At 36.6% G+C, this 24014-nt stretch overlaps 1 protein-coding gene across 1 annotated transcript in view; it reads right to left on the bottom strand.

Moving 5' to 3' along the window:
• Window positions 1–7734: 7734 nt before the first annotated feature.
• CCDC196 (coiled-coil domain containing 196) overlaps window positions 7735–24014 on the bottom strand; it is a 104050-nt gene continuing 87770 nt past the window's right edge. The window contains 10 exon segments of the mRNA XM_036017475.1: window positions 7735–8152; window positions 8333–8393; window positions 14592–14619; window positions 14621–14737; window positions 15123–15182; window positions 15715–15798; window positions 16000–16077; window positions 17745–17795; window positions 18480–18576; window positions 19828–20066. Of these exon segments, the coding sequence (XP_035873368.1) occupies window positions 8047–8152; window positions 8333–8393; window positions 14592–14619; window positions 14621–14737; window positions 15123–15182; window positions 15715–15798; window positions 16000–16077; window positions 17745–17795; window positions 18480–18576; window positions 19828–20066 (921 nt within the window). The 3' untranslated portion in view covers window positions 7735–8046.

Genomic DNA, 24014 nt, shown 5'->3' with positions numbered 1-24014 from the left:
CGCTTCCTATAACTAGGACCGTAGAGCCAGATGACCAAAGGATTCCTAACATTTCAAATGAGATACAGACACTTATATGGGAAAGTATGTGCAAGAGAAGGTTCCTTTAACTCTAAAGATGAAGAGCAAATAGTTGGTTACATTGTTACCTCTGTAATCTATCTTTATTCTCTACAGGTCCCTCAAATTTGAAAAGATTAAACGCCTTGAATTTTCAGAGAGAAATTCTAAATCTGCCCACTAATAGGTTCTGTAATCTTCAACAAGTTTGGTCTCTTTTCGTCATCAGTTAAGTAAGGTGGTAGACTAAATAAGCACCCTTTCAATCGAGAAATTCTATAATTATTCATGGAAAGAAACTGACACTTTTGTTTCACAGATAACATGAAACGAGGGGATTTCTGTATAAAAAGTAGCACTAGTAAACCATCAAAATTTAATTAGAAAGGGTGAATATGAATTAAACCTTGTAAAGTATATGGAAGTTTGCTAAAACTACTAAAGTTTCTGAAAAAAAAGTGATATTAGTAGAACTAAACTGGACAATTATAATGGATACTTGTTTTCCTACAAATAAATGTCTGCCAAATTTAGCAAGCTGTAACAAAATTTACACAGGAAAAATTCAGTGACCTTACTGTCTAATGTGGCCTTTTTTCTTTGATTGCTGGTTATTGAATGAATATGGCAGTATGTACATGCTTTTTTACTTCTGTTACAGTGCAACATTTCTTCAAAATTCATCCTGAATCAGGTGTTACAACAAAGAACATCCTCTGGAAAGTGGGAAGAGAGTAGCATTTCTAAATAGTGACAAATGTCTCAAAATCATGGTGGGAGGGAGAACCAGAGTGAAAAAGTTAAAGAAGTTGTATGTGGAGAATGATAAGCACCCAGGGATTTATTCTCAGCCGTTCTTAAAAGTTTTAATATTGAAAACTATAGGAGTTCACATTAACTGAGTTAACATAAAAGGTAAACATCTGGCTTTCATAATTTTCGTTATGAAGATGAAACTTTATCAGTAGAGATGAATTACTGAATGAAGCTGGCTTTTTTGCAGTAATGGTATATTTACACTTAGTCCTCTGGTATCGACACTTCCGTTTTCCTGTGGTTAATCACAATCTTCATGTAAATAAAGTAAAAACTTACTTACTTTTCTGTGGTCAGATTCTCTTCACTAGCACTAGATGTGAGCAAGAACAAACTTGATAATGAATTACTCTTTCTCTAAGGTTCATTTTACTGTCTCCTCTCCTGTTTGGCTAATGGCCACAACTAAAACTGAGTGGATTAAAAATGGGTGCAAGCGACATTTGAATATAATACTTAATGCTGCTAAATTGTGTACCTTAAAATGGCAAAAATGGTAAATTTTATTGTGTGTATTTAGCATAAATTTTTTAAAAAAATGGGTACAAGGTAAAACTTAGGTTGCTTTTAACCTATTATTTTCCCTAAAAGAAGCTTGGTTATATTCAAGATGAATTTCTAGACTGGCTGAATTAGTGTATTAGTTCCTAGGGTTGCTATAACTACCACACAGTGGGTGGCACAAACAGCAGAAATTTATTCTCTCGTATTACTGGAGGCCAGAAATTTAAAGTCAAGCTACCACAAAGCCATGCTCCCTCTGAAGGCTCTAGGGAAGAGTTCCTTTTCTGGTGCTAGCTTCTGGTGTCAGCAATTCTTGGCCTATATAGCTCTGTCACTCCAGTCTTTGCTTCCATCTTCACGTTACCTTCTTCTTTGTGTGTATTTTCACATGCCCTTCTTATAAGGGTACTCATCACTGGATTTGGGGACTACAAGTAATCCAGTATGGCCTCATTTAACTAATTACATCTACAGAGACCCTATTTCCAAATAGGCCACCGTCTGAGGTTCTGGGTGGGTGTGAAATTTTAAGGGTTGCTATTTAAACTCAGTATGGTCAGTTAATAGATTACATTACTCTGTATAGCCATGAGAACAAAAAAGTCAGCCTATCAGAAATGAAGGTTGAAAGTTTTCTTTAAAAGCTGGGATTTAGAAATTAGATACACTCTTAGAGAAAATGCAGCTCCATAGAGTACTGGAGAAATGTTTAATATTTGACCTAAGTAGCCTAATGCTTTCCCCCTAGAAGTAGTTTTCTAGATTAGAATTTTCTAAAGTCTAGCAACATAAATTTATTCATTCCTACTAGTGAAATTAACATTTTGCTTTCAGTTCTGTGCCCTTGTTATCTTCTGGTGACAAGCTGAGCCACCTCAGTTGCCTGTGGAGTTTGGTGGCACTGATTTGGGAACAACTAGGACAATATTTTCCAGTGTCTTCCATGTTTAAAATAAACTTGAACTTTCCTTGCACTTTTGATATCTATTTGTTCTGTGCAGATTGCTGCTCGAATAATTATTTTGTGCCCTCGTCCTTTGTATTTTTTCCACCCTTACTCTCTTCCTCTGAGGTACCCATCCAGAAATTCAGATATATGAGGATGTGTTTGGTTCCGAGTAACTGATCCTAGTTTAAGATGAAAGAAATTCAATGGCTCATGAAACTAGGAAGTCCAAGCATGTGTAAAGCTTCAGGGTTGGCTAGTTTCAGGATCTGAAGCCATGTCAACAAGATGACATCTTTCAGCTATGCTTTGTTCTTTGTTGACTTAATTCCCACATTGGCTCTTGATGGTGAAGATGGTATTGATTTCTGTAGGGTATAATTTAGATCAGTAGTTTTGGAGTCTCTCTGGGGGAACTGGACACCCCAACATCTTTTCAGAGTATCTTCAAGGTCAAAAATATTTTCACAGTAACACAAAGGTATTATTTGTCTTTCCACTCTCATTTTCTCATTAGATACAGTGGAATTTTCCAGAAGCTACATGATGTATATGATATCATCATTCGGATAGCTAATGGAATGTGCTTATATATTTTTATATTTAAAAACATCTTAATCTATAAATGTCAATAGATATAACCTACATAAACAAAAGCGCTTTGGAGTCCTCAATAATTTTTAAAGTGTAAAGGGGTATTGAGACAAAACCTTGAGAACTATAGATTTAGGTCATGAGCCCATCCCCAAAGCACTTACTAAGGCAACAGGAGTGGCATTTTCTGATTGGTTTGGCCTTGATCATGTACTCACCCAGAGGATGGAGATGAACCGTCCCCTACAAGACGAACAGATAAACTAAGATCAAGGGAAGGTGGATCTGGTTACTATATGTAAGGCTAGTACCTTGATAGGTTACCAGATAATTCAACTCTTCTTACAGAGACCCATCTCTCTCCACCATATTAAAGATTTCATTCTTTTCTGAGGGCTCTATTTATACCTTTAATATCTCCCCATCATCTTATGTTAATATTCATAAGATAGAGAAACTCTTCCATACATGTCCTGACAATTTACAAATGTACAAGGTCATTGCTTATTTATATAGCTGCTTATCTGGTAAAAGAAAAAAAAAACGAACAAAAAATTTTAATTTCTAAAGAAAGCAGTGGTATTTATTTCCCCTTAATTCAAAGAAAGGGTAGACTATAAGGAAGGAGGACAGAATTAGCTAAAAGAGGAAAGAGCTATTAGATAAGGGAAAGGAGGTTGATAATGAAAAGTAATATCAAGTACCCAGAAACTATTTGATTTCTTGAAAGGACTCCGTTTACAAGGCCTTCAGTTCTTAGTGTTCAGTGTCTGCAAGTCAAGAAAGTTCCAAACTCAACTGACATGGATTAAAGTTATGTGAACTTAAAAAAATAAAAAAAATTATGCTTTTCTTAAATTATTGTTAATTGGTTCCCAGGTCATCAAAGTTAACTGAAATCCCAGTGCCCCTAGACAATTAGTTTTGTCTCTATAAAAGCAATATATATAAGAAAATTATCATATTTTGCTGTGTATAATGTTCACTTTTTTGCCCAAATTTTTGAGGGAAAAGTAAGGATGCACATTATATGTGGGTAGTACTAATTCCATATCTGTATAAATGTTTTTCTTATATTTATGCTTATGCATTAGAAGTGTAACTCTAGAAAACAATAATGATATCCATATGTTCAAAAATAAATGCTAAAATTCCTTTATAGTACAAAAAAAGTATCTAAATGTAAATAAATAAATAATTGAATTAAAATTAAAACAAAAGATTTTTTTCCTGAAAGTTTGGGCCAAAAATGTAGGTGCTCAGTATACATGGGAGCACTTTATACATGACAAAATGTGGTAGTTTGTTAACCTAAATAATCTCATTTTCTCTCAGGTTGACTCATAATTGGAGAAAATATGACTTATGGGACGTTCATACAGAGTTTTAGCATAAAATGAACCTTAAGTAAATGTTAGGAAGCATAAATGAGTTTGTGAAGGAAGCAGTTGTTGTGAAAATTCTCATTTTATCCTGTAATAGTTACATTTCACATTTGTCTACTTCTGTATCTCATGTGGGATTGACTGGCTGCAGATCAAGTATCCCTTTCAAATGCAGAACCTTGTTCTCTTCCCATTTCCTAATATTTGATGACTAAATACAGACCATATGAAGCAATGGGGACTTTGAATTGCTAGCAATGCAGCTTCTTCCCAAGGTGCCACAGGGGCCGTTAGAAATTTGCCTTGGCATGTAACTAATTGCAGAAGCCTCTGCCTATAAGAGTAGATACCACCTAAGGTGGCCATAGTTCATTCAAATAATGCTAAAGCTGGGTTTTCTGCTTCGGTCTAAAAGTGTAAGGCATAATATTTCATATGGTCACCTGTCCTCTTTGATGCCTGCTATTCTATACTAAAGATGAAAGCATTGGCCTTATTCCATTTAGGAAAGAAGTGTATGACAAACATTACTAATCATTTTGAGGTCATTGCAAAAAGGTAACTGTGGGAGGTGAAATGTAAGCAAGTATTTCGTAAATAGCCAGAAAGTCAAGATAAAATTAAATATAAGCCATTAAAATAAAACTACCCAACATTATGGTTTGTAAATGTATTGCTAATGGGACAGAGTTTTTCTCAATTGAACTTAAAATTGAAAAATGTTTCCCCAAGTACAGTCAAGGGTATCAGCAGCTTTATTCTCAGAAAAACATAATTGGAATATTATGAGTATAAATAAAACCATAATAATGATATTTCAATTCCACCAATACTCTCTGACTACTAATTCAGTTTCCCTAGTAATTTGATTCTGAGATGCGGGATACCCTAAACATAGACATATTCTAACCTCATTGGAAAGTACAGCCCCTTCTGTAATTTAAATTAATGTGGTTTGTCAGTGACTCTCTTAGGAGTTTGAGTGGCTTGAATGAGTCTCTGATCTGGTGGGTAAGTAAACCAAACAAATCTGTACATACAAACCAGAGATCCATATACTGGATTTATCAAATCACAGACATCCATGCATAGCCAGACTACCTGATAACTTTGCACTGCCATATAGGTAATAATCAGAGTCCAAATTAAGTCTTAAAAACAAGGTAGAATTAAAAGCTACAATATTTCAGTTTTGTGTTTTGAAGAAATTGAAAGATTTAGAGTATTTGAAGGAAGGTGATAAGCCCTACTGATCATGAACATACAATTTTAATACTTTAAAGATGGTAAATGACTCATTTTTCAAAATGTTATAGTCTCTGCTAGCAAGTAAACTAGCTTATTTCATACCTTAGTTAATGAATAATTAACAATAACAGATAATTGCAATATAGTTCAAAAGATAAGGAATAAAGGTAAGATACTCATCAAAACCCATTGAAGGAGTTAAAAAAACAACAACATAATTTTGAACATTCAGATGGTGATCTTTTAATCTGATTTTGAATTGGGAATCTAATACCCTGAGATTAAATGATTTGTTCAAGGTAGTCAGTGGTATAGTCAGATTTTATATTCCTAATTTTGTTCTCATTTCTCTGTCTAATCCAGTTGACTTGAAAAATCAGGACTGCTAACTTTCTTAAAATAGAATGTGCATTACACTCTCAGCTAACTCAGTTGGTAGAACATGAAACTAATAATCTCAGGGCTGCAGGGCCTGTTATTTTTGTGGTTAAGAGAGGCAAAATATGAGTTAGATTGGCTGTGGTAATCAGAGTAATTGTTAACAGCTCCTATTAACTGTGGAAGTTTGGATATTCTTTCAACATACCTCAACCCCAGTTTCCTCTTCTGTGAAGAAACTTCATGCTTATTTGAAGTCCCTTATAAAGTCCAAATTTCATGATTTTGTATTAACTTTTCTAGTCCAAAGTACGTTAAGAAAATGCACTTTAAAATACACCTTTAAAATTTAAATTGACTTTGGGAGAAAGAAGATTTTTAATTGTGACTTGCTTTGCTCATTAGTAGAATTTAAAAGGGATTTCTATAGGTTACAAAGTGTTTTGTAACACATCAACTTTCCCCATGTTGACATGAGATAGAAATTTAGTGACACCTATGCAGAATAAATAAAAAATCTGAAGGTCTCAGGGACTACAATATGATCCAGTAGTGGTATACTGACATAAGACAAGGTGTCAAGAAACCTGGGACTTTGCAATTAACTTTCTGTGGCATTAAGCAATGTCTGAGCCTTTGTCAAGTCTCAGGCACTGTTTTAGGTGATCGAAATGAAAAGATGGCCCTGTCCTATGTGGCTCCCTTGGTTGGGCGTCATCCTGCAAAGTGAAAGGTCATGCGCTTGATGGTTTGACTCCTGGGCAGGGCACACACCTGGGATTTGAATTTGGTCCTTTGGGGTGGGGGGGGCAACCAATTGATGTTTCTTTCGCATCAGTGTTTCTCTCCCTCTATGTCTCCCTCCTTTCCCTCTCTCTAAAAATAAACAAATTAAGTATTTTTGAAAAAATGAAAAGAACAAGACAGTCCTGGGCTTCAAAGAGCTTACCATTCGATGAGGGAGATAACTGGGTAAACAAATAATTACAATATAGTTCATTAAGTACTGTGATAGCAGTCAGAGAGCCTAGGACAGTGATTCTCAAACCTGGCTGCGCTTAAGAATTTCCCAGGGAGCTTTTTCAAAATGTAGATGCTCTCGCCCTGTTCCTCAGAGATCATGATTTAAATGATCTGGACAGGAGCCCAATAAATTGGTATTCTTAAAAGCTCCTGAGCAGATTCTAATACACAACTTGGATTGGGAATTACTGGGATAAAAGATGGGCACCAAACTCAACCCTTAGGATAAACAGGCAGTGGTCAAGCAGACAAGGAAAGAAGAATCTTTCAGGCAGAGGAACAGCTTTGTGAGTAGGCATGGAGATAATAGTACTCATGATGCATCAGGGGAACTGCAAATAGTTCTGCAGAGTTCAATGTAGGATATACGGGGAAGGAGAATGTGGTGAAAGATGGGCCTGGGGACATAGGTAGGAGGCAAATCGTTATGATATGGTCTGTGAATGAGTTTGGACTTTACACTAAAATCAGTGGGAAGTGACATGATCTCATTTCTTTTTCAGAAAAGGTACACTTAGTGGTGCCGTGAAAGATGGATTAGAGGGACTGGAAGCAGGGAAACCAATTAAGAGGCTGTGGTAACCTAGGCAGGAAAGAGGGCCTGAACTAAAGCAGCAGTACCAGGAGGATAGAAGATATTCAAGGAATAGATAACTAGGAGGCGGAATCAACTGGGTGCTCAGATGTGGTTGGTGAGAAGGTAAGAGGAGCCTATAGAGTATAATTTTCCTTATTTTGTGCCTACTTGTTTTCATTTTTCAGTGATGGATTTGCCCAGAATTAAACATTTCAGAGATGAAGATGAGCAGTTTTTTATGGTCTTAATATACAATGTGGTTTGAATCTTGTCATTTCAAAATAAAAAGTTATCAAATAATCAGAGGCTGTTTTACAATCCATACAGGACTAAATTCCTAAAGTGCTTACGGATGAGCATCTAACTGGCATTTCCACCCATTTTGGTGGGGAATGAGAGGGGAAACCGTACTAAAACAAAGGTTTGAGAGATTTTAATGAACACAAATGGCTACGCCTAGTCCTTAAATCTGTTGTCCAAGCAAATGGAGTGAAAGCCTTCAGTCCTTCAGAGATTCATTCATCTGGCAGTGACCTCAGAAAAAAGAGCCTCCCTCCTACATCATCAAACTGACTTCCTTTAATTCTTTGTTGTTCTGTATAGGTCTTTGATCCCAGGATTCTCCGAAGCAGGAAAGAAAAAAAAGAAGAAGAAAAATACAGCTATAACATCAAGTGCCCTGGCACTTACTTTGCAAATCCCTTAAAAAGATTAAATTAGAACGTATACTAACAAATGCATTCCAAAAATCTATAACTTTTCAAGACTTTTAAGTGATTTTGAAATGAGAGTAGTTCTCACCACATTAGATTCATTTTTTTTCCCATAGTTGCTCTGCCCACAGTTGTAGTGCCCATAGTACCTGAAGGGAAACATTAGGAAAATTAGAGCTTTCTTTAAGAACAAACAAACAAACAAACTAAAAAACTAGTTTTATTTTGAGTTGCAAGGCTATTAAGCCTCACCACAGTATTATATCATCATGTGACCGTAGGACTGACTCTTGTATTACCATTAATATGGATTTCCTAACTGTTGTCTAAGAAAAATAACTTTATCAAACAGTATTTAAAGTTGGAGTGATGAACCTTTTTCTGTTGTTGAGAGCTCATGTCCCACAGGAAAAAAAATCATTGAATATTACATGCAAACAATTTTATTTGAGAAGCTACAAAATGTAGTTCTAATACAAGTTTTAAGTGAAGAAATGTGATGTTAATTCACATATATACATATATATTCACACCCTCCAATAACCCAGATATGTATTTCACAAAAGTGGCCAACTGTGGACAGTGAAGAACAAACCAAAGATAAAGGTATGAGTGGGGAGGAGAAAGAGGAGGCAGAGAGAATAACAAACACGGGCTGGGATAGGACAGGAGAAGGGAGGTGATAAAAGGGGGAGGGAAAAAAAAGAGGAGACAGGGAAAAGTATAGGGAGCTAAATAGGCTCTGTGATGAATCTGTCCAAGGTTAGTGTTGCCAGACTAAAATATAGGACACCTAGTTGAATCTGGATTTCAATAAACACCAAGTAACTTTTAATATGTGTGTCTCATGCAATATTTGGGACATAGTTATACTAAAATTTATAGTTTATCTAAAATTCAATTTTAACTGGACATCCACTGTCTATTTGCTAAACGTGATAACCTTATCCCAGGCATCCTGCTGTTCTCCTGAGTGTGTGATGCAAAAGAGTTTTGAATCTATTATCACTCATTGAAATAATTATAATATTAATAATATTAGTAAAGGCACAGTTTACCTTTGAAAAAATTGTTAAAATTTATATTTTTGAAAGAGGACCTTTATTATCCCCCTGGAATTCTGTGGGGTTTCCTCTGAAGCAAAAGAATGGCCAAGTTTAGAAATTAACTTCATAATCTGCTAATGCCATAAACCTAACTTGGACATCAAGTTGCCTCAAAGCTTAAAAAATTCTGTGTTTGAGAACAATGCTATTTATCAAGGACCCAGTTTTAAGTTAGCCATGGGTTTTCACCACTGCCTTTCAGCATTTTATCTTGACACTACTATTTTCCTTTCAACAGCACCTGCTGGAGTGCATTTGAACCATCGGGAAGAGTAATACTAAAGTGAAGTAAAGGTTAAAGCTGGGAAAAATGACTTGCTTTCAGAACAGAGGGAGTTATAGAATAAATAAGGTCTCAAGAGTATCATTTCCCACCTCACTGGACTTTCATCTGAATTTATAAATATAACAAAATATTCATATCCAACCTTCAGCTTCTGAAAAGAGCTCAAGTAAATGCTAAGAGTTTGAGGAGGGTTAGAGGAGAAAAAAACAAGGCTGTCAGAATCCAATGTCTTATCACCACTTCTATTATTACTAAAGATAAACCTCTTCTTTATATACCAGCATGAATGATGGGGAATTCAGCTGAATTTAAAGATTACTTCGTGTTCTCGAAGACAGGTGACTGCCAAAGACGACGAACTGTTCTCTCAACTCCACTGAAGCCAGGGAAGGACTGCCATACACTATGGTTCAGATTGTAATTTTACTCTGGTGGGGCAGTAAATCCCTTCAAATGTGACCCATTTCTGGGAAGACTAAAAGGAAAGACTTTACCCTCTGTATAAAAAATGTTTTTCTCCTAAGACTAGGTGATGCAGTATGCTAAACAGATAACCCTGCAAAGGTAATACTGTAACCTGGTCCTCAAGGGAATTTGCAAGTAGTGTTTGCTTGAAGTATAACAAAGTCAGTATTATTAACACAGAATTTTATTTTGCCAGCCAAATAGGTCACACCCCTGAGACGCAGCCAACCAGCACACGGGACAGTTGATGTGGAAGTAGGGGTTCTCTCTTCTTGGAAATGCCTAGAACAGAAGAGTCAGTACTTTGATTTTCTGGGAGCTGTGTCCAAAATTACAATTCACCTTCCCTTAAGACAGATTGTGAAATTCAATTCTTTTGAAACTAGAAGAGAAGAAACCTTATCCAGGAACACTCTTAAGCACTGAATACTCAACCTTCAAAAATTTACCACCTCTTGTACAATTGCCTGATTTTTTAAACTCAGTGTCCCAAACCCAATCGGGATTATGAAGGAAGTGGGCAGTGACTGTTTTTTGGAATGGAGGGGGTCCAGTAATAGGTAAGGATTGTGAAGCCAAATATCAAAGTTTAATATGGTCTACTCAAGGCTGCCAGTAATACATATCAGTGCCACAGAGCATGGCACAAAACATCAATAGGGGTGTGTGTGTGTGTGTGTGTGTTTTCATTTGATATATAAATGTAGCACATTTTGTCCTAAATAGAAGGCCAATCGCTCCCAACAGTATTTCCTGAATTACCAGGATTTGTGGACTAGACAGCTGGACGAGATTGGTGCCACCTACTGGGCTATGTGCACAATTACATATCTGTCAAGCTCTACTGGAACCGTTTTATTACTGAACAAATCTTAGCACATATGATTCTTCATTTGGAAATTTATACATTAAACAAGTGATAAGTTTCAGTTCAAGCCATAGCCTGTAGAAGTGGAGGAGTCGTGAGAAATCACATACTTTAATACTGCCATTTTATAGCATATTCTAGGAGATGAGCTTTGGCTATGGAGTCAGAAGCCTAACTTCTCTGTACTTGTTTCTTGTTCTATAACTACCCCATGGAGTCATTGTGAGGGTTAAACAAAACCATATGTCTTCAACATGCTCTATAATATGTTGTTGTTGTTTTATATTAAAAAATGAAACTAAATGGCTTGCCCAAGTTATTTAACTGGTTAGCCTCAGAGTAAGACCTTCAACTCATATATATGACTCAACCTAGTGCTTTTCACATTAAATTACTATTTCATAAAATTTGATGGTGAGATGATTTAGGTGGCACCTGAGATAAATCTACAATAGGAGGTGCTAGATGCATTAAATACTATAAATCACAGTGGGAAAATTATTCCCTTTTCACTTCTCTCAAACTTCATGTCATCGAGGAGAAAGTTTCAATTTGTTACTGGATTTCTTTAAAACTTTCTACATCTTGCTAATCTCATTTCCTAATTAAGATAAAACATATCTCAGGCTTCAAAATCTTGTTTGAGTATTAAAGTTTTGTTTTCTGTGTACTTACTATTAAGTTAACTTTCTACTATTAATAACTACACTGGAATTTCATTTAAAGTAGTAATATATAAATATTATTTTCAGGTAATGCACTTAAGAAATTAAAAAAGCCAATCTAAACAAAAATATTGAATAATGAAATCTAAGAAGCACAAAAGTTGGGAAACACTGAGCACCAACAAACTACCTCCTGTTGTATCACTGTCGGTAATAATCTTAACATAAGAAAACTGATGTTTCTTTTGTTTACTTTTAAATAATCAAACACTAGGTTATTAATAGATCAATATAACCAAACTCTAAGACTTAGATTTCAGACCCACTTAGGCTCAGACAAACCTAAAGATTTTGTATATATGTGTATTAGAAAATGAAACTATAGCAGCACAATTTATAATAGCTAAGTGCTGGAAGCAACCTAGATGCCCATCAGTAAATGAATGGATCAAAAAACTATGGTACATTTACACAATGGAATTCTATGCAGCAGAAAGAAAGAAGGAGCGCCTACCCTTGCAACAGCATGGATGGAGCTGGAAAGCATTATGCTAAGTGAAATAAGCCAGGCAGTGAAAGACAATACCATATGATCTCACCTTTAACAGGAACCTAAACAACAAGACAAAGAAACAAGCAAAATATAGTCAAAGGCACTGAAATAGAGGACAGGCTGACAGTGACCAGAGGAGAGAGAAGAGGGAATTTCAGGGGAGAATGGGAAGGGTTTACAGGAACAAAATTAAAGGACACATGGACAAAAACTAGGAGGGGTGGTAATGGGAGGGAAGTGGGGAGGGATGGGTGGGTGGGCTGGAATGGGAGTAAAAGGCAGAAAACTGTACTTGAACAATGATTAAAATTAAAAAATAATAATAAAAAAGAAAGTAAAAAAAAAAGAAAATGAAACTGGCCTATAACCCATGCTCAATGAATGCACAATCAATAAAACACAGGAGCAGTGCATCACTCATCCTTGGGGCTATGATCATTTGCAGTAACTAAACAGTCGGTGCCCTATCAGTTCTCCAGAAGCATAAGAAGAACAAAGAGAAAAAAGGATGTTGATCTGTACTAGTTCAAAGTTCAAAGACTCAAAGTTTTACAAGCAAGACAAAAAAATCTGAGATGATCAAATTGAATGGAATCATTCATTCATTGCTAATTTTGGCTTGACTGAACCTGAAATTAAAAGGAGTTTGGGCCCCTTATGCTATGGATCCCTCAAGATCACCCTCAACTAATTTTAAATGAAATTGTTTTCCTCATAATCCTTATTTCTTCTATCATTTTCATTTATATCTCAATGACTTCTGACTGTATTCCAGGTTCTTTCTAGAGAAGAAAACCTCAAAATTTCTGTACCCAATTCTTATCAAAACAATAGTTAAATGAAAAATATGAATGGAACACTGACTGAAGGATAGGTAGTCCATCCAGTCTTCTAGATTTTCTAAATTTTACTTATGGATCAAGTCAGACCAACAGAGTGCTATGTACCTGGACCAAATCATCTTGAACTGATTCATCATTTTTTAAAAATTTCGAATTAATAATTTCATATCAGGTAGTGCCAAGTAACTGATAAGAAATAGCCTAGGAAATTTATATTCTGAATTCATTTTAGAAATATTGTTGAGGACACTAGCTATTATAGGGGACTTCTGGCCAAGATGGAGATGTAGGTAGATATACTATGTCTTCTCACACAACCAAAAGAAGGACAACAACAAATTTAAAAACAAAAACCAATCAGAACTGACAGAAATTCAAACTGTATAGAAGTCTGACAACCAAGGAATTAAAGAAGAAATATTCATTCAAACTCATAGGAAGGGCAGAGACAGGCAGCCTGGCGGAGAGGACTCAAGGCAAAGGAGTTGCTCGAGGACTAGAGTGGGAAGGTGGCGGCTGGCAGACCAGGCTGACCCACATTTGCTTGTGGACACTAGCTATTATAATGCACAGAGAGTGTCTTGTCCCCATGATAGGGAGCTAGAAAGAAATTTCCCTTTGATCTCAGTACCAATAAAAGCTATGTGTCTCCTGACCAATTGGTGATGTTTCTTAACATTAAAATTCAGTTTCTTTTTCTGGAAAATCTAGAACTAAGTTTGAAGCCTGCCTCTACCAACTATGTAGTACTTGCATTATACATTTTCATGTATTTACCTGTCTTCAAATTATTTTCCTTTTACATTGATGTACTCATCTATTTATGTAATCCTATGTGCTATGTGTTATTTTGTAAACTGTTCAAGTCCTATATAGAATAGGATTGAGAAAAAATTAGAGATACACATTACTGATACTGATAGAAAAAACCATTGTCATGTCTTAGCAATGATTTTTCACTCTATGTTTCTTCTTTAAAAGACAGCATTCAGATCTGTAGATCCCTGAAAACTTAAGAACTTTCTCCTGTTCCTTGGCAACTATTCCTTTATTCTCTTCTTTACAGCAAACTATATGATTTCCTGCAGTGGCGCCATAAATTCTTTGGGGGAAAATGCTGAAACTCCTAGAGGAATATCTGGACTAGTGAAACTCACAACCATTGTCAGATGTCTATCTCCTTGGCCTTCTGTCCTGAAGTAGCAGAGTCTATGCCAATAAGATTCATGAAATCAAACTACTTTACTTCCTGGGAGAGGGGAAGGGTGGGGAGGAAACTAATATTTTATCAAGTGCCAACTATGTATCAACTGTGTATGTTAAGTACATAATATATTACTTAGTTATTACAAAAGAAAATTCATCTCCTCCAGAGGAATCTTTACCTTTGTATGAGAGCTTCTGAGTAATAATAATGATGATAGTGATAACATTTATTATAACACTATTAACATTTAACTTATTATGTGCCAGATATTGTGTTCGTCACTTTACATGTAATGGAATCTCTAAAGTAAAACAAAACAAAACCTCCAACTGCATACCTTTAAAACTGTACCTACCTCCTTGGGATCCAAGAAGATTAAAAAAATGCCTGCTTTGGCTCAAAATTGGGCTGTAAGTACAGTGATAATATCAGGTCATTGGCCTTCTGATAGTTCTTCCAAGCTTCAATTCTGAGCTCAATCACTTTTCCATTAAAGTCATTCTACAAGAGAACATTTTTCAAAACTACTCACATACTATTATTGGCTTCTCTAAAACCACTGTCACCTGAATCCTTTTTACTCAGAAGTTTAAAAATGATCCCATCATACTTAGTTTTTAAAAATTGGGAAGGAAGTATTGTGATTTTTCCCCCCATTTCATAGAGGACAAAATCAAGACCATAAGAAAAAGTGCTATTTACGCCCAAGTTACTCATGGTGAAGCTGGAGACAGTTCTCTCTAGTCATCTCCCCATGTTAAGATTTCTTTTAGCAGAACAATTGGTAATTGAGATGAAGGGATTGGGCTTAACTCATGAAACAAAAAGCCTTGATATTGTATGAATGAAATTGTAACCCAAGTCTAACCTGGGAAGACATTAATACCTGAAGGTTGTTGGCTTGTTCCTGATACCTGATCCATTCTATTTTCTTCTGTTGCTTTTCCTGGTGGAAGAAAGAGCCTCTGGGTGACAAAGTAAAATGAGATCAATAATCAGTTTTCTCAATATGCTGCAAAAGCTTTATAGTAAAATTATGGTGTCATAGATTCACTAATAAATTGTTTTCAACTGCACAGCCCTATTAATTGGCCTCACCTTCACAATCCACTCTCCAAAAGTTAAAATCTAAATGAATAGGATCATTTTCTATGGATGAGTTAGCTGAGAGAAGATTACATACAAGCATAATACCTCGAAATAAATGTTCAAAAACAAATTAACAAGTGTTTTGATGTCACAGAGCTATTGCGAAGTTGTCATTGTTGGCACAGCTTCTCTCACTTTGCCCTAGCTAACATGATTCCCCAGAAACTGCAGTGTCACTTTGACTCAAATATAATATCACAAGGGAATCAGATCTATAAATGTTTGCATCAGTTCAGGAGCACACTATAGTTTAGGCATATTACTACTACATTAAAGATATCAAACCTGTCAGCTCTAAAAGCCAATGCCATTCAGAAAGTTCATATTACCTTTCTTATCTCCTTCGCTTTCTCTGTATATGATGTCTCCGATTCATTCTCAGTCTCCCTAGGCAATGAGGAGGTTTGGGGAGCCTAGGATGGAAAAAGAGAGCTAAAGGAATAGGAGGTCCCAGGAAACAAGTGCAATGCCTTAGCAGACAGTGAATCCAATATATCCTAAAGGCCCAAATCCTGCCTGTCTGCCTACCCAAAATAGCAGTGACTGTCAACAGGCTGTTTCCAGTTTTGTGGCATCAACAGTCTTTAAATTCTAATACCATGAACTCTACTTGCCTTTTCATCCTGCAGGTTTGCTTTGTTTTTCATCTGTGGTGTTTTTTGTTGATCACTCAGTTGTTCTGTGTTGAATGTCTGTAGAGAGACATTTTGGCAAAGCTTTAAATTAGCAGGAATTAGTAAGGGAAGTGGAAAGCCAACATGGGTCAAGGCTTTTAGTTTCTGTCAGTCAGCAACTGCTCAGGGCCCAACATGAAAAGTGAACTAGCAAAGGGGGTTCAGAATAAAGCAAACTCTTCCATTTGGTCCCTTGAGTTTACCTTATCATGATAATAACTACTAACTGAACCCTTATTATATACCAATCCCTGCTATAAGCCATTTACTTACACTACTACATTACAAACATTCTCCTTTAATCTTCACAAGACTATTTTATTTCCATTTTACAGATGAGAAATCTGAGACTTAGAGAGGCTAAGTCACTTGTTTGGGGGCACACAGCTAGGAAAGCACAGAGCTGGAATTCGAACCAGATTTCTCAGACTCCGAAGCCTATGTTCTTAAGCACTAGGCATACTGTGCTTTCTCCATTTCTCCCTGTATACAAATATGTGTAGGGAAAGTCAATCACAAGCTAAGTCATATGGCCATCCCTTATAAAAAGTCTTTTGGGAGCTGTGGAAAAGCTGGATTTTGATAAAGGATTTGTGCTGGCACATTTCCTGTCACAAAGACTCAGGAAGTCGGGGACTAAAACTTCTGACACTCCATAGAACTGATTTGTAGCTGCCACTGAGAACTAGGAGCAGATCTCAGTATGAGATGCAAGGCTTGATGGTATCCTGATTATTTGTGGAAAGGTGAGATTAAAAAAAGCAGTCAGAAATCATATGACACTCCTGTTTTTATCACAAGACACAACCTGCTCATCTGGTCTCATAGCCTGAAAAAGCATGCATACAAAGTACTTAGTCCCCAAGTGATTTCTACCCCTGCCTGGTTTTCCAGCAAAAGGCTGTGCTATTGTTATCTTAAATAATTATTGCAAAATTATAGGAGAATTTGAATGAAGTATTCATTCATTCACTTACTCATTCATTCAGTTTACATTTATTGAATGTCTACTGTGTTCCAAGCATTGTACTATATGCTAGGGATTCAGAGATGGATAATGCAGTCAGGATACTGGAGCTGCTATTCCGGGGGGTGGGGGCAGGCAGGTAGACAAAAAAACAAGTAAACTAATAACAATAAAGTAAAATAAAATAATGTTATATTATAAAAAGTGTTATGGAGGACATGAACTGAGTTGTATAGTAGAAAGAAGGGGGCAGGCATTGCCCTATTTTTGATAGGGTAAACAAAGAGGGTCTCCCTGAGCAGGTGACATTTAATCAGAGACCTGAAGGATGAGAATGAACCAACCCTAAGAGAATACCATCATAGGCCAGGGATAAAGCAAGAACAAAAGCCTTGAGATAGAAAAAGCCTTGGCATATTTGAGAAACCACAAGGAGGCCAGCGTGGGAGGGAAGGACTTCTATGAGGAGACTAGAGAGGTAAGCAAGAGCCAGATTATGCCACAATAAGGAGCATCTGTAAAGGGTTTTCATAAGAAGAACGATATGATTTGATTGTTTTAAAAATATCACTTTGGCTGCTGTGCAAAGAATGAATTGGAATGAGGCATGAGTGTAAGTGGGGACATGAAAAAAATGAGGACGAGGACCAGAGGAAAGGGAAGTTTTTTGCATCATGGTCTGTACGACAATACTTTCAAGAGATCCCTAGAGGCACACCTTGTTCCATAGCATCTCCATTTCCTTCCGGAGCATCTTGTTTTTCCTTTCCTGTTGGGGGGTGGGGAGGCAATCAAACAAACAGAAATGTGTTTGTCCATCATTAAAGTGAAATTGGAAGAAATTATTAAGTAATAGGGGAAGAGGGGTACAGGGACATATTCAGTCACAGAAGGAAGCAATAAATAAGCCTAGCCCAGGAACCTAAGAGATGAGATGAGAGGAACCTTGATGATGATGACAACAATAAAAAAATAACAACAATTTTGAATAGCTTTAATTATGGTGATTATGGTATGGTATCAATAGAAATGAGTTCCTTGCACATACTATTTAAAATATTCTTATCACATGGCAATTTCTCTGGAGCTAATGCTACTAATTTCTAGTTTTTCAGCTCTTTCACATTGTTGATTTTTAAAAATCTTATAAGACTCTTTCAGAGCATACTATTTATTTTATTTTGGTAGGTATTTTCTGTTCCTCCTGAAATGTGAAGGGTTAATATGCTTGTTTTCATTACCTACTAGATGAAAAGTTTTTTAAAAAGTCAAACCCAGCATGGCATCTGACTTCCTTTGGATCATCCTGGACTTTGTAGATCAAGGAGGTATAAGTGTTGAAGCATAGGATACTAGAGATGAGCACTATGTCTTTCCTTCCACATCTGACAACAGCAATGGAATTGATCCCTGTTCAGGAGGCCATTCCCTGAAGTGCCCATCAACCTCTTACCAGATTCTGCTTCATCTCTTCTGCTTCTTTAATGAGCTCCATGACTGAGGATTCTTCACTCCCCTTCCCTGCCATGATCTGCCTCATGATCTGCAGACTAGAAGGAAGAGAGAGGCAATAACACTTTCTAGAGAGTAATATTAATATTTTGCAACCAGTCAGAAAGTACTCTACTATGGAAGTGAGAGGGGTGCTGAAGTCACAGGAATTACGAAAGTCCTTCTGGATATAGTAGGTCTTTGTAGGTTGGCTCCATTCCTAATTGCCTTAGCTATGTGCTCTATAATGAATTCCGTGTTCTATAATGTTCAAAACGTAGGTCTTCAACAGCCAGTGAAACTCCTCTCCACCCTGTCCAAAGAATGTTTTGGTGTATGACTTTTGGGGTTTCAAGGGGCAGGTTTGCCCCTGTGAAAAAGGAATTCAGTCAAAGAACATGTTGTCTTCAGGATAAATCCCAGAATTACTCCCTACCTTGTAACTGTCCATCTCTCCCACCTTCCTTTTCCACATAAAGACATTTGACTTAGTTGAGAAAACAACTTAAATCCTTATGGTAGCCCCCAGAGAATCAAGCCATCAAGAAGTTTCTAACAAGATGTGAATCAATAGCAAGTCTTGGACTGTGAGAGAAGACATCCTTTAATGGCATTAGTAATGTTTATATTCATTGTCCTATTTTCTCTCCAATTACAAGCAGAGAGGCAAGACTTTGTGTTCTGTTGCCCTGAGAGAAGTCTGAGTTTCTGGATTTGCTTGACCACAGCTTTCTGTCTGGTATTTGTTTTCCAAAAATCTGAGCTTCCTGAGATGCTTATGATAAGGGTAGAGAATGAAGGTAGAATTAAGGCAAGATTGCCCGAGACTAGAAAGGAAACAGAGAGTTGGTGGATCCCAAGAACATGTGTATCTAAGTGAAGTGTTAAGACCTCAGCTGCCTACTATGCTGCTTAGAGAAGCCAGACTCCAGGCTCAGAAAAGATTGCCATTCCACTGCTTGGCATGGGAAGAGCAGAGCCACCTATTCTAAAGTGATTCCACAAACATGAATAAGGAGCTATCAGTGTGGCCACGATAAGCTGAAGATATTAAAGCCTCTTATCTGTTTCTTGGGTAGATACCCTATCATAAAAGAGCAATAACTGTAACCCTGTGAGATGAAGGCTGAGTCATATTTAATTTTACTAAAAGAAAATAAAGGATTCCTTGCCATTCTGATTTTATGAGTACAAATTTTATAGCTGTATGTCTAAACCTTTTTAAAAAATGTAAATAAACATTGCTAATCCTATGGATTTAAGTTCTCCAGGCTTTCTCCCTTTAGGATTCTTCCATAGGGAACCATTACCTTCTTTGTTTTTCCTCCAAGTTTGACATTAACTTCTGGAATAAGAGGTTGTTCTTATTTTCAAGAGGTTTTTGCATCTCTAGCAGTTCCAGCTTTCTTAGTTTTAAGTCCTCATTCAATTCCTTCAAGTAGTTGTAATCTATTTTGGAATTTCTGTGGGAAGAGACACCATAACATCTGCCTTTAGTCTGGGTCAATAGAGACCCTCTTTTGCTTCCTGGATAATTACTACTTAGTATCTTCTGTCAAAGACTCACCTTGTTTTGGGGGGCAAGTGAGAACCTGGAGAGCTTGAACTACTTGTCATCTTGAGGGGAAATGTCTACTTTTAAGATAAAGAGGTCTTCTTGAAAATATGTGCCTTTTGGTTCCATTCAGTTGTCATCATTTTTGTGCTGATGTTCTTGAAACTCCTGTTGCATTGGACTGATTTTTAACTGCAGCTTGAGGTCACAATGGCCCTACAACCATAGAATCATCAGGTCTTTCAAGTAACTCCAACATTAGTGACAGTTTATTGACTAAAAATACTGTTAATTGCATCTGACATGTTCTCACCTTAGCTTTAACCAATGCCAAAAATTTTATTCTGAAATCTTTGATTGAATAGTATAGAATCACAAAATATCTATATAATGGGATTACTATTATGTTAGAAAGTGGTGGCCTATAAAAACAAACTCATCAACATCATCTTCCATGGCAATGCCTACTCTCTGTAGGGCACAGTGCTGGATTCTGTGAGGGAAGAAAAGATAAAGACAAAGCATCTATCTACCTTCTGGGGGTCTTAGGAGGAGGGGAAGATACCTTTAAGAGGCATTTTTAAAAAATAGAGGCCAAGCTGGCAAATACAAGGTATAGATATAATATTAAGTAATATTATATATGTGGCAAATAACACTGTTTTCCTATTTTTTAAACAATATATCTCAATGGGAAGGCAGGCTGATATTGGACATGTAGCAAGAGGATGTAACTGTGAAAGATCCATACTGTATGTCCTCCTACAGCCAGGCTCTTTCCTGAGAGGCTATAGTTCTAGACATACCTCCAGATTCTGATTCTGCCTCCATTTTCCTCTCCTTATTAGAACCACCTTTCTCCTAGACCCTAAGATTTCCTGTTTTTATCTGTGTTACTTAATGATCAGAAGAAAACCCCAACAGTTATACATTTATTTCTTTATGCCCTTTAAACAGAGTTGTAGGGGAGTAATTTTAGTGATGTTCTCAAATGTGACTTAAGTCACGTAATTTCAAGTATTAACGGACATTTCCAAGCATTTTCTAGGTGTAGTCTCCAAAACAGCTTAAACCCTCTGTCTTTTGGGAAACCTTAAAGGCAGAGTATTGCAGTGGAAATAACACAAGATTTATTTATCAGGTCTTGATTTGTATCTCACCTTCACTCTAGGCCGTGAGCTGTAAGTTACTAAATTGTCAGAGCTTCAGTTACTACTTTAGTAAAAATGAGAAGGCAAATAAAAAAGGTTTATTATGAGAATGAAATGTAATATTATGTCGTGTTCCTGGTTCATGTCCTATTTCAGTGTATTTTTGGTTTATTTGGGTATGAGGATTTTTTAATGCCCTAAGTTAGCAGTCAAATATAAAAAAGCTGATTTATTTGAAACCAATGAAACTTAAGCTTTAGAGACCTTCATTTTCACAGACCTCTACCAAAGGCCCTTTATCTTGTGTTTTATCATAACTTTGCATTCTTTTTTGGAAAGAGAGAACCACCCAAATTATATACACTTCAGGGTCCCACAAAACCTGAATCTGTACCTGGTTGGATATGATACATGTCTCTTCTAAGTATCTTCTAGATAAAAACTTCTCATTATGCAGTATCAACAAATACTTTTTCTAAAGCATGTATGTGTCACTTGTAAGTTTTGTATGATAGCTAGTGTAATGATATTAAATTAGAACAGCTGTATCAGGTAAAGTATAACCAATTACAATCCAAGTACAAACAATTCACACTGGTTGCCCTAGGAATTCTCATAAAGAGTTTGGATTGAATGAAGGTGAGCCAACTCCACATGGTTAAAAAAAGGAACTAAGTGGACTAATTATTATTAGTAGTAGCTTTTTGGACTGCATATGTGGCAGGTGGTAGTAAATAGTAGAGGACAAAAAGGGCATTGAACACTAAAGCATGACCTCTTTAAATTTCATGTTGTGACATTTGGTTGGAATTATGTTAGAATTTTAAAACATTTAATAGGCAAGCAGCATCCCAACTCACCTTCCTTTCTGTCCTTGCTTGTGAATGATTGAAAGTGGAAGAACACTTGCTATTCTGATGTGCTCTTTGCCAGAGCCAATCAGCTTCTTTTATTTCCTAACATTCCGATGGCCATTTCTTCAACCTGGAATATGACTTACAAAAACAGAATTCATCTTCTCATAATATATGCAGACTTTAAGATATTAAAACAACAACAAAAAAACAGTATTACAAGGGTATCATTGACACACTACATTAACTCTGGGACAGAAGTAGGAAGGGTGAAGCTATAGTTGACCATTAGAAATAGAAAGAAGGGAAATTGAACACTAATGTTAGGTCATCTGTTAACTGAGGAAGCATGGTAGGAAACTTGAAAAGAGTAATGTCCTGAGATTTGAAATAGCACCCGAAGAGTGGCAAAGGGAGCCAACCAAGCAAGAGTGGAAGGATTGCCAAGTAGTGCTAAAGGTCAAGGTGAGTTTGGGAACTGCAGATTTGTCATGGCATGAATCAGCAGTTATACAATTTCTCCAGCAGTGCTTGGCAAACTAGGAGCAGTAGTAGAGAGAACAGATGGTTATTTAGGCTGTGACTTGGCAGAGTGGATAGGCAGACATTTAAGGGTGTAAGGGGGCTCAGAGTGCTGGTGAGAGTATCCATCAAAAAGCTTGGACATTGCATTCAGACTATACAGGGAAGAAAATGAAGAAGGGATAGCTAACAGGGGAAATTGGGAAGGGGTCAAGGTTAAGAAATTTGTGGTGGAAGAACAGGTAGTTATGGCCAGTGAACATCTTAGGAAATAACTTGTAGAATCTCATCTGTTTAGATTAATTGTAGTAGCAATTCATTTTTTTTCCTGCAGTAAACTTTCTGTAGCTTTCTGTCACTGCATGATGATCACTGAAATACATGTGGTACCTCAAAATAGGCATTATAACACGCCATTCACAATGACCTCATCCAACATTATAGCATTTGATTTTAGTATCTGTTAAGAAAAAGCGTGATTGTTCTATAATTAGAGAACTCAGAGCAATAGCATTTTAATGTTAGCTTTACCAGTAGAAAATCAGATTAGTTTAATTAAGCCAGATCTCCAAGAGTAGAGCAATTATTTTCATATTACAGAGAGAGAGGGAGAGATACTTTCCTATTTCTCTTCTGCTGACTTTGGTAGTGGCCACAAAATTACAGAATGAAGACCTTCTGGTCCTTTCTGACCCAGAGCCAGTGTAACCCTTGAGAACATTATAATAATTCCACTAACTAAAATAAGTTGAGAAGTGCAGGCAAAATCATGATAGTAAAACTTGTAGGCTTTTAAAGATCATCCACATCTTTTTGTACTGTTTGTCATGACCATTTTACATCTGTTTCACCTTAACCCTTGCTATAGCTGCTCCAAGCCAGGCTGCATCTACATTTGGAGTGAATCCATGTATTTCAGAAGATCGAGATCAATTTCGGGACTCTGGAATTCTCTGTGTTATTGTTGAGGTCTTGTTGAAAGTAATGCATTCTCTCAATGTGTCCAAATACTTAGTGTAATGATCTTCAAACTGAGGTATGTGACCTTTCGCAAAGACTTTTCAAGGAATGTGGAAACAAGGACAGTTTTTAGGGAATCTTTTGCTGGATCCTCAATTTCCAAAAGTACTTTTTGCTAAATGAGTCTGCCTGAAAATGGCCCTTGGGCTCTTTTCCCATCTCCATTTTCCTAATCACACTTCTCCCACTTGTTATCTTACTTCAGTGCTTTGCTTTGGGGGTATGTGAAGACATCTAGAGTATTAAACTAACCACAGTTCAAAATACTGGTGTTGAAGTTACACAGAGTGATTGTCAATGATTAGACTACAAATTCTTTTGCAGGTCAGGTGTTTTCCAATGCTTTGCTTTCAACAAAATTGAAAGGTGACCTAATCAAATTGTCAGCTTAAATA

This window comes from Phyllostomus discolor, chromosome 1 (genome assembly GCF_004126475.2).
Source record: "Phyllostomus discolor isolate MPI-MPIP mPhyDis1 chromosome 1, mPhyDis1.pri.v3, whole genome shotgun sequence".
Lineage (NCBI taxonomy): Eukaryota > Metazoa > Chordata > Mammalia > Chiroptera > Phyllostomidae > Phyllostomus > Phyllostomus discolor.
The sequence above is the reverse complement of the archived record's forward strand: the minus strand, read 5'-3'. Positions and strand labels throughout refer to the sequence as shown.